This window comes from Olea europaea, chromosome 18, assembly GCF_002742605.1.
Source record: "Olea europaea var. sylvestris chromosome 18, O_europaea_v1, whole genome shotgun sequence".
NCBI classification, from domain to species: Eukaryota; Viridiplantae; Streptophyta; class Magnoliopsida; order Lamiales; family Oleaceae; genus Olea; species Olea europaea.
Genome location: NC_036254.1, coordinates 11,848,347 through 11,860,324, shown reverse-complemented (window position 1 = coordinate 11,860,324; position 11,978 = coordinate 11,848,347). Strand labels below are relative to the sequence as shown.

At 34.5% G+C, this 11,978-nt stretch overlaps 1 protein-coding gene across 2 annotated transcripts; it reads left to right on the top strand.

The window, feature by feature from the left end:
- The first annotated feature begins 1,114 nt into the window (after positions 1–1,114).
- LOC111367458 (LRR receptor-like serine/threonine-protein kinase EFR) lies at positions 1,115–10,386 on the top strand. 2 transcript variants are annotated; one of them, XM_022988341.1, is made up of 5 exons: positions 1,115–1,936; positions 2,979–3,050; positions 7,063–9,135; positions 9,577–9,944; positions 10,138–10,386. In XM_022988341.1, the coding sequence occupies exons 1-4, from the start codon at positions 1,180–1,182 to the stop codon at positions 9,933–9,935; spliced, it is 3,261 nt and encodes a 1,086-aa protein (XP_022844109.1). In that variant the 5' UTR covers positions 1,115–1,179; the 3' UTR covers positions 9,936–9,944; positions 10,138–10,386. The 2 variants fall into 2 exon arrangements, with proteins under 2 accessions (XP_022844109.1, XP_022844110.1); XM_022988342.1 differs by lacking the exon at positions 2,979–3,050 and having other exon boundaries at positions 1,116–1,936.
- Positions 10,387–11,978: the final 1,592 nt, after the last annotated feature.

Here is an 11,978-nt window from a genome sequence, read left to right as displayed (position 1 = left end):
TTTTCATCCATACATTATCGAGTTTTCTCCTAATTTAATAAATATATAAATTTAAGTATCTTGCTCATAAAATTACTCTCAACTGTCATGTTTCGAAGGCCAAGATAATTATAATATTTACACTTACCATGTTCTCCCACTTTTGGTTGGAATGCACTACACATTGAACAGCTTTAGCCCAGAATTCATTTGGCATGTTTTTGGTCTTTAACATACTTTGATTTATATTCATATCAATCATACTCTTCATCCTTGCTACTTTATTTTGTTGAATCAGAGAATGATGAGTGTCATGTTCTTCAGAAAACTGCTTAAGTATTCTTCCAACATATTCACCACCATGATCTAATTTTACTAGTTACAACTTATATTTTCAACCAACGCCTTAAAATTATTTAAAACCTCTAAAACATCATGATTTTCTCTAGGAAAATCAACCCATGTTTTTGGATGATGAATACATGGTAGCCTCATCACAATGTTCCTTCTTTCTTTCCTAAAGATATAAACTGCCAAAATTTAGATGTTCAAATCTCAAATTTTATAGACATTTTGAATATTTGACACATGCATCTTAACTTCTCCATTTTGAAAGTTCAACAAGAACATTTGATTCTTTATCACTAGAACTCTAATCAAGTTTTGACTTCAATCTCAAATTATCATTGCGGTTTTCTTATTCAAATGCCATGTCCCTTGTTTCTTATTCGAATGTCATGTCCCTTCTTTAAATGTTGGCCCAAATTCAAAATATTTGTTTTCATTAAAGGAACATAGTAGACATTAGAAACATACTTATTCTCTCGATTCTTCGTTTGAATTAGAAGTTTACATTTCCCTTTGACTTGGACCTTCAAATCATCTCCAAAAGTGTCAGGCCAGCGAGTTTTTTCTAATGTTGCCTCCTTTTTGTACATTGTATGCAAAGAAGTGGACGAAGGGATCCATGGAACAACGTCCAAATTAGGAAAACTTTGACAGCCTGAGTCCAGCAAATACAAGAAGCGGGGCCCATACTAAAGCAATGAGCGCCACTCAAGATAAAATCCCAAGCAATTCTTGACCATAAATTACGTTGTACCCTTGTATATACTCTTATTTCATATTTATTTAAACACCTATATCAAACACCTTATTTAAGACTCCCTTTCAACCTTGTTTATACATTTCAAATTAGCCATGGGAAAGAATGTGATCTTTATGTTAACGACAATGCTTTACTTGTTTATGTGTGCTATTGAATCTCTCAATAGCTCCACTGATGAGTATGCTCTTCTAGCTTTCAAATTTCAAATAACTTCTGATCCAAATAAAATCTTAGCCAAGAACTGGTCTCAAGGAACCTCTTTCTGTAATTGGATTGGTGTTACTTGCGATGGGAGGTACCAAAGAGTGACGGGCTTAAATCTAGCAAATATGGGTCTAGGAGGTACCATAGCTAAAGAAATAGGTGAACTCTCTTCTTTAAGATCCTTGGTTGCTAGCAATAATAATTTTCGCGGTACTATCCCTGATGAAATGGGTAATTTAAGCCAACTTCGAGAAATAGAGATTCAGGACAACGAGCTAATTGGTTCTATTCCATCAAGTTTTGGATTTCTTGACAATCTACAGAAGTTAAATGTCTCAAATAACAGACTCAGCGGGAATATTCCTAACCGGATTTTCAACATCTCTTCTTTGATAGAAATTGATTTTGCAATCAATTGTCTCTCCGGCAGTCTTCCGATGGATATCTGCTATAGTCTTCCAAAGTTAGAGATGCTAATAATTTCAACGAATCAAATAAGTGGCAACATTCCTCCAAGTTTGGGAACATGCACGAATATCAAACTACTTTCTATGGCGGCCAATCTGTTTACAGGAAACATTCCAATGGAAATTGGAAATTTGTCAAAGCTTGAATTTCTCATTCTAGCAAAAAATAATTTGACAGGTACGTTTAATGCTCTTGCCATGTACACTCATCTACCAATAATTTTAATTATGTCTTCCAAAAGTTGTGAAAATTGACGAAAGATTGTGTCCCTCTACATCATAAATATTTATTACTTGCGTATATGTTGATGCTCATGGAGTCTTGTGATGGATAAAAATGCATATTTTAATGGCATATATTGTCAAGATTTTAGCAGAAGGCATGATAACCATATGGAGTTAAAACTCTCTAATAATATTCTGCCCCTATTTGATCCCTATTTTTCAGAAATACATTTTTTGCCAAACTTATTTTCAACCACATATTCTTTTAATAAAATAATTTTACACATAAACCTAAAACTTTTTCATACTTTTCAACTACACATTCTCTAAAAAATCAATATTCCTAAGTCATTTTTTTTTTTCCAAATAATATGGGGCTCCAACAAGGGTTAATAATTGATTTTAAGGAAATTGTGTGTGAAATTATGTAACTTAAAGACATGTTTCGGCAACTTTCCATCAACCATCTTCAATACCTCTTCTTTACTGAATATGAGGATTGGAGAAAATGAAATTTCTGGAAAGTTCCCCGAAGATCCATGTAACCAACCTGCAAGCTTGAGATCTTAGACCTTAGTCACAACAAATTTCATGGGGGAGATATCTCCAAGTCTACTGCAGTGTCATGCACTTCATAATCTTAATGTCTATGGCAATACAGGGAGTATTCCAAATGGAATTTGAGACTTATCAGCACATCAATTTTTAAATTTGAGACACAATGACTTCACATATACCTAATTATCAACTTCTAAGGGCCCGTTAGGAAGGCTTTTGAAAAGCGATAATTGCTTTTGTAATTAAAAGGCCACTTTTGGATCTATTTAGATAGTTTTGTGTGAGTGATTCGTCTTCCTTTTGGGGCTCTTCTACAAGAATCAGAATGTTACCAAACAAGGCATATTTAGTTGGTACTTCTTTTCTTTTATTAAATCTATATAACATTATTTTGATACCTGTTATATTGAAATCTATATGTTTAAATGGAATAACAGGCAGTATTCCGAACGAAATTGGAAACCTATCAGCCCTTGCAGTATTGAATTTGAGTTACAATAGGCTAAACGGTACGTACATCTTCCAGTTAGTCAGCGCACACACACGCGCACACATACACATACAATTTTTAAATTTGAGACACAATGACTTCACATATACCTAATTATCAACTTCTAAGGGCCCGTTAGGAAGGCTTTTGAAAAGCGATAATTGCTTTTGTAATTAAAAGGCCACTTTTGGATCTATTTAGATAGTTTTGTGTGAGTGATTCGTCTTCCTTTTGGGGCTCTTCTACAAGAATCAGAATGTTACCAAACAAGGCATATTTAGTTGGTACTTCTTTTCTTTTATTAAATCTATATAACATTGTTTTGATACTTGTTATATTGAAATATATATGTTTAAATGGAATAACAGGCGGTATTCCGAACGAAATTGGAAACCTATCAGCCCTTGCAGTATTGAATTTGAGTTACAATAGGCTAAACGGTACGTACATCTTCCAGTTAGTCAGCGCACACACACGCGCACACATACACATATTATATATATATATATATATATATATATATATATAGGTGTTAATTTTAATCGAAATATTCCAAAACTTCAATATGATGGAGAACAACCTGGTTCACCAACTTTATCTGATATGCTACCTTCTCCTTCTGAAAGACATATTTCTTCTACTATTGACAGTAGAAAAGAATTTTAAAATGATCAGTCTATTGAAGTCAAAAGTTTTAGAAAAATTCTTTGAAAAAAGTTTTTCAAAAGAAGAAATTGAATCTTATTGGAAAGAATTTTATAAATTCCTTGAAGATTTTAGCTTTTATGCGTGAGCTTATTTCAAAGTTTATAACAAAAAACCACTAAAACAAAAATTGTTCAAAATACAAATACTTCAAAAAAAGGACTTGGAAAACACCTTTAGGTGATACTATTCAACCTTTACATTCTTCTATGCAAGAAATTGTTGTATCGCATGAAAATATTGAAATTCTTGCTTCTCCTCTCAAGAAGATATCTATAGAATGACCAGATGATTCTAGAGTTGTTGCTAAAAATATAAAAAAATATTCAAGCTCAAAATAACTGTACCAATGCTATTCTTTAATCTGTATGTTCTCAACTCAACAGAATTGAAATAAATTTTGATTCCGAGGTATCTACCTCCTCAAAATCTTCCAAAAACCTATTGATCCAACTTTAGTTAGATTTCATGAAGTTATTCCTGAATCTAGAACTAAGGTTAATGTTCTTAAAGAACTTGCTACTCAGTTGTCCAAATTATCTTCTCCCCCCACTTCGAATAATATGAATACTATTAATGAAAGTGAATCTTAATTTACTGATGATGAAATTCCTCGTGTCAATAAATTACGAGGTCAAAATAATCGATATTCAAAAATTCTTGCATATCATCCAAGACATACTCTTCATGATCTAGTCTTTGAAGAAAAGAGTCAAAACTAGTTACATTTGATGTCGTTGGTATTATAGAATGGAACCTTGATGGTCTATCTGAATATCAAATTATTCAATTTATTGAAAGAATGAGTATTTATTACAATTCTTATCTTACTCAAAATGATATTCCTTTTGAAGCTACAAACAATATTACCATTGGTTTTTCTTGCCAATTAAATAATTGGTGGTTCAAATATCTTACTGTTGATGAAAGAAGTCAATCCCTTTCATTCCAATACTATAATTCCTAAGAAAATATTTTGGAATCTTCAATCTAGAGGACTTGAATGAAATTTTGAGAATGCTCAAAATCCTATTCCTGCTTTCGTTCAAACTACTTCTAATCAAAACATTACGTCTCCTGATGAAAATGTTAAGATGATTTTCAAAGGATCGTCTTCATCTTGATCTAGGTTTCAAAGATCTTACTCTTCTAGATCTGTATATATATAACAAAGATTTTTATGTTGAATGGAAATCTAAATTACCTTTAGGCGATCTATCACCTAGGAAATCTAAGCCTTAAAACTATTTTTTCCGAAACTTGTTTTCAACGATAGATTTTTCCAATAAAATAATTTTACAAGTATACCTATAGATTTCTCCCACTTTTAACTCATATTCTTCAAAAATATTACCATTCATATAATCCATTCTTAAAAATCTCCATCAAAACATGCTTTGAATTATCTTGAAAAAGGCTCCCTGACAAGGGATGACAATGGGGTGGGTATGGATCGGGGCACCCTTCCCCACACCCCGCCCCACTAGATAGTTTTCCACCCCATGCCCGCCCCATACCCGTTTAAGTCGGGGACGGGTCGGGAGCGGGGCGGGGCAAGGTCCTACTCGTTTATTGCCCCTTTTTATTTCAATTTTTAATCCAAATGGATGGTGTGTGAAAAGGAACAGGCAGAGGCACGTGCTCCTCTCGAGTACCCCAGCCGTGTCTGCGTTTTTGACAAGTGACAATAATGAGTACACAAGTGATTCACCTTCACCTGTAAAAGCAAGTTGGAAAGACCCTGAAAGGTAATACTCCAGAGTAAACGGATTTCCATAGTTTGTATATTTAGTAGTTTATAAAAAGAAGATCTCTGGACTTCACAGGTTCAATCTTTATAACATGTTAATGAAGCTTTGTATAACTGTATAAGACATAAACTCAAATGGTTAAAAATAGAAATTAATCAAAATATAAAATTGTATAAGACAAAATAAAATGCCATAAAATTCCATGCAAAAAATTTATTGTAGCAAAACATATAGAAGATAGCATGGAGACTAGAGAAGATGAAGGGTTTGAGAGATTGTCAAATTACCTTGGGTCTTTAGGCTTAAGATTTAAGAGATGGAGAGAGAGATTGAGATTGTGAGTGTGAACAAGAAGTCAAGAACTCGACGGCGTGAGGAAGAGACGGTAACACAACAACCCGTTACCCTCACCCCCAATTCTAACTTCTAAAATCCTAAATCTTAATGATGGGTAATGTGGTTACATGGGCTGTGGTTATTTATTTACTGCCTTGTTGGAAAGAGTGTAGGAAGTGGGCTGTGGTTCTTTATTGTTACTGCTCTGCTGGGAAGAGTATAGGAAGTGGGCCGCTTTGGAAGTCATAATTCACGTTGGGGTTGGGCTTGGGCTTGGGCTTGGAAGTTGGCAACTTAACCTTTTTAAATAGTGAATTGTCCAAATACTCACTAAACTTTATAAATTATCTAAATGATCACTAAACATTGCAAAAAGTTTATACGGAGTCACTGAACTTTAAAAATCATCTAAATGGTCACTGAACTTTGCAAAAGACTTTCACGAGATCACTGAATTCAGTGACCCCTAGGAAATATTTTGCAAAGTTCAGTGACCATTTAGATGATTTATAAAGTTCAGTGACTCCGTAGAGACTTTTTGCAAAGTTCAGTGACCATTTAAGTGATTTTTAAAGTTCAGCAACTCCCTAAAAACCTTTTGTAAAGTTCAATGACCATTTGGACAATTAATTCCCCTTTTAAAGATTATACAGGGCGGGTGCTTTGTTACCCATCCCCACCCCATACTCGAGTCAAGTAGAAGTATCCCATCCCATACCCGACCCCGTTACCCCGTTATGCTGGTATTATTCGCCCCGTTTGGGTTGGGGCCCGCGAGTATCGGGTTTAATGAGTTTTTTTGCCATCCATATTCCTGACAGATACATTTGCATCGGGACCCATGGGGTCCAAGTGTGGGATCCACTTCCATGTGACAGTCCCTGTATAGGCCCTGTGCAAATGGGCCTATGCAAGTAGCACAACTGAATTATCTTTAGGTGATCTCGTGGGAATTTTACACTTTCTTGATAAATGTGTTTCGCAATAAAATAATTGAAATGCATCATACCATAGAATTTCATTTGAAACTTTAATATTTGAATTATTCATTCATTTATCACCCAAAAATCATTGTTATTTTAGCAAACAATTGTAAAATGAAATTTCGTGGAGTATTTGTTTTGTTAAATTAGAAACTTATCAATGCTTCAATATTTGCATTTTTAGTACATAATAGCAGATACCTATCTACTACTTCTGGTACTCGTTTGTTTTTGTCGACAAACTCCACATTTACAGGTACAATTCCATACTCAGTTGGCAGTTTATCAAATTTGAAGGAATTGTATATGATTTACAACCATATTCATGGACATATCCCACAAGAATTGGGACATCTATCCAATTTAGAAGTGTTATCTTCGTCCCAGAACAGGCTTGAAGGTGAAATACCTAAATCAATCTTCAATCTATCCATGCTACAATCCCTTGCTTTAGGATACAATAAAATCTCTGGCAATCTCCCATCATCAATAGGCAATGGGCTCCCTCGACTCAAAGGTCTCTATCTTTCTGATAATAGATTAAGTGGAGAAATTCCCGTCTATGTCTCAAATTTTTCGATGCTTGCTTTATTGGATATTTCTGCGAACTTATTCAGTGGACGGGTACCCATGAATCTTGGGGATCTACGGGACCTAGAGAAGCTAGGCTTAGGTGATAATCAGTTGACAAATGATCCTTCAATTCTAGAATTGGATTTTCTTCTTTCATTGAAAAATTGTAGACACTTGAAGATCCTATGGATTAGTAACAATTCATTTGATGGAATGCTGCCAAAAGTCATGGGTAATTTGTCAGAATCTCTTGAAGAATTCCATGCCTATTCTTGTGGCATCAAAGGTACGATCCCGAGGGAAATAGGCAATATGAGCAACTTGATTTTGTTAGGAATGGGAGGTAATCAGTTGAAAGGAACGATTCTTGACTCTTTGATTCCAATGATGAAGTTGCAGAAATTGGATCTGTATGAAAATGAACTGCTGGGGTCAATTCCTGACAACCTTTGCAGTTTGGCAAATCTTTATTACCTGAATTTGGAAAATAATATGCTCTCTCAACAGCTACCAATTTGTTTAGGGAATCTTACTTCTTTACGAGAACTTTATTTAGCTTACAACTCATTGAATTCAACTATTCCATCAACACTGTGGAATAACATGGAAATTGAAATTCTGAGCTTATCTGATAATTTGCTAAATGGTTCGCTAGCTCCAGAAATTGGCAACTTGAAGAACATGAGAGTGTTATATCTATCAAGAAATCAGTTCTCAGGGAAGATTCCAATGACTATTGGACAACTTCAGAGCTTAGTAAATCTAACATTATCAAACAATCAATTACTTGGTCCAATACCCGAGTCCTTTGCTAATTTGATTTCTTTGCAATATTTGGATCTATCCGAAAATAATCTATCTGGTGTAATCCCCAAGTCATTGGAGAAACTTAAGGACATTGTACATTTTAATGTTTCATTCAATGAACTCAGTGGTGAAATTCCGAATGGAGGGCCTTTTAAGAACTTAGCTGCAGATTCATTCATGGGCAACAGTGAATTGTGTGGAGCATCCCAATACAAGGTCATGCTAAGTTGCAAAGGTAATACAACTAGATCATCAAGAACACTCAGTGTTTTGAAATATGTTCTACCATCAATTGCTTTAGTAGTATGTCTGTCCATTATTACCATTTGTTTGATGAGACGTCATACTAGAAATTCAAATCGTCCAACTGAGTCTAGTTCCTCCATTGCCTCCAATGTCAAGAGGATTTCATATTATGAAGTTCTTAATGCTACCAATAAATTTGGTGAAGAGAATCTGATTGGAAGTGGCGGTATTGGTTCAGTATACAAGGGAATATTTTCCAATGGAATGATTGTTGCTATTAAGGTTTTCAATTTAGATTTAGAAGCTGCAAAAAAGAGTTTTGATAATGAGTGTCAAATATTGTACAATATCCATCACAGAAATCTTGTCAAGGTAATCAGCAGTTGCTCTAATCTTGATCTCAAAGCCTTGGTATTGGAATATATGCCGAATGGGGACCTTGACAAGTGGCTGTCCTCTAGCAACTGTTGCCTAGATATAGCTCAAAGATTGGAAATAATGATTGATGTTGCATTTGCACTCGAGTACCTACATCATGGGCTTCCCTCTCCAATCGTGCATTGTGATTTGAAGCCCAGAAACATACTTTTAGATGAAGATATGGTTGGTCATGTTGCAGACTTTGGCATTACCAAGCTCTTCACGGAAGACCAGAGGATTTCGCTGACCAAATCGTTGGGCACCATTGGTTATATGGCACCAGGTAAAAGGTTCTATCATCTATTTATATATAAAGTCATGTTGTACACGTATTATGCTAACAAAATATTTAGAGTAAAATCATCGCTCTTGCTTCCATAATTGTTCAGAAATTGGACAGTCAGATGATGTAGCTTTGTAATTTTTAATCTTCGCACCATAAATCAGTAAATAATTTTAAATAATTAGATTATATGGCGTTTTATCTTTTATTCTTGTTCTTGGTTTCTTTCTTCTATCACTTTCTTCATAATTCAAATAAGTTAAACAAAACATATGAAAGAGGTTAATGCACTTTTGTAGATTGATGTCACAAGTACTTCCAAAGCAAAGGATTATTTTGCTTTCTTCGTAATGTTATAGATACCATTTTCTAATTCTCATTTATTCATCTATTTTTCAACATTTCACTTTGTTAATATGATTACTTGTTCCAATTTTGTAGAGTATGGATCAACTGGATTAATATCGACTACGACAGACGTTTACAGCTATGGGATTGTACTGATCGAAACATTTACCAAAAAGAAGCCAACATCTGATATATTTGATGGAGAGTTCACTATGAGGAGATGGGTGTTTGAATCATTCCCGAATGCAATAATGCAGATTGTCGATACTGATCTAGTGAATATAGTTGAAGAAAACGTTCGAGCTAAAGAGAGCTTCTTCAAATCAATTATGGGACTAGCACTAGAGTGCACAGTTGAATTACCCCAGGAGAGGCCCAGTATGAAAGATGTTCCAACCAGGCTAAAGAAGTTCAGAAATGAATTTTACGAAAGCATATCCCAGGAAAAATAAGATGAAAAGGTTTGTTTCTTTTCATGTATGATTTTTCCATTTTAATGCGAATACAAAATGATGAATATTTGAAGAAAAAATTCATTAATGAAATCAGAACCTGTTCTCTATTTCACTATTAATTTACTTTGAATAAATGCTTTTTATTGACTACTTTCGAACTTTAATCATCTCAAAAGCTAATTATATGTTGCTATTGCAGAGAACCTGGCAATCATTCTGAAGTTTTTTTAAGCTCTTTTTCCCTACCAATTCTGTATTGCGGCTTGTTGTATCTGTGTTGTGGCCTTGAAAAATGTACCGTAAAATATTTTGTCCGAAAACATTAAGTTTTTTTGTTTTTTTGTTTTTTTTTTTAATAAGATACTGTAAAATAAATTCAGTTAATCTGCTGTGGTGTAAAAAAAATATCAATATCTTCATTAGGTGAGATATCGCAATCTTATCTTCTTATCCTCTTAATTTCCTCTCGTATCGCCTTGTGGCTCAAATCAACTATTGGATATTTACAATTTGGTCTTGAAACTTTGAATTTTACCCTTTTTTGCCATTTTCGCTCCTTTCTTCTAATTTCAAGTCCAATCATTGAATTTCTTCTAATAAATAAAATATACAAAAAATTAAACTATAATTTATCAAAAGAACAAAAAAAAAAGGTCAATATTTTAAAATTAAAATAAGTGTACAAAAAGCACTGATCAACAATCACTACACAAGCAAGACTCAAGAGTATAAATTTTTAAATCCATTGCTTGCCTAGTTTGTTGTATCACTTAAAATTGATAAAACCAAAAAACATGGCCTGAAGTATATACATGCAGTGTTGGTGTAGGTCACCTAGGGATGGTAACGAGCCGAGCCAGCTCGCTAGCCGAAAATCAAGGCTCAAGCTCAGCTCGAGCTTTTTGAAGACAGGCTTTTTTTTTTGCCAGAGCACTCGGACAAAAAATTGAGGCTAGCTCGGACCTTATCGAACCAAAATGGGCCGAGTCGAGCCGGCTTATTTTTTCCCACTTTTTTTTTCCCCTTTAAAAGGCAGCTGGTAATTGCCTTTAAGCTGCCTTTAAACAAAGACAGCAACTTGCTCCCTTTTAACAATTTTTTTTTTTTGGCGAGCCGGCCCGTGAGCCACACGAGCCGGCTCGGGTTCGACCCAGAACCCCAAGATGGGGCTCGGCCCGAGCCGGCTCGAGCTTTTTGCAGGCCAAGTCACGAGTAGCACGAGCTCTCGAGCCTTTTTGCCATCCCTAAGGTCACCCGTGTGGTTGACTCTACCCGAATGGTATGAGAATTAGTTTAAAGGTTGAGTTTAAATTCGACACTTAAGCTCCCAACATGCATCTGAATAAGTAAAATTCAGGTAAATAAAAATTGGGTAGGATGCATGAGTGTGGTGATTTGATTTTGCCAAATTAACATCTCAAAGTTGATTCTTGGATCGTGGATATTGAACTCTTTCCACTATGATCAAGTTTCTGACCAAAAAAATGAATGCTTGACAGGGCTGTAAACAAGCAACCAAAATCAAGTAATTCCACCTCTCATTTCTTGCAATTTCAAATAAGTTCTAAAATTTAGAACTCAAGCAGAAGCATGGTAATAAGTTTTATATTGGTATCATAGCTTAAGTAGGTTTTTTCTTGCTTAATGACCTGCTGAAAATGACTTTATATAATGAAAACGCATGTATACTATTTTTCTTTAAAGTTTGAGTAACTTTAATGGCAAGTTATGAAATATTTCACATAGATTCTTGAAATTTATTGTGCATGTTCATGTTAGTATGTAAAACATCTCTGCAAAATTTCACTGTATTTGGTTTTATATTTGGAGAGAAAAATGGAACCCTAATTTAAGAACTCGAAATTTCATAACATCATAATTCCTTGTATGTTGTGTTACATGCTACTTATTTGGTATGATTAGATAGATCTTCTTGAGACCTTTTCAATGGTCTAAAGATGATTAATTTTGGTCATAAAATGAAGAAGTCATAGCCTCCAGAAGTTTGGTTGATTTTCTGAAAATTCTACACATTTTTTG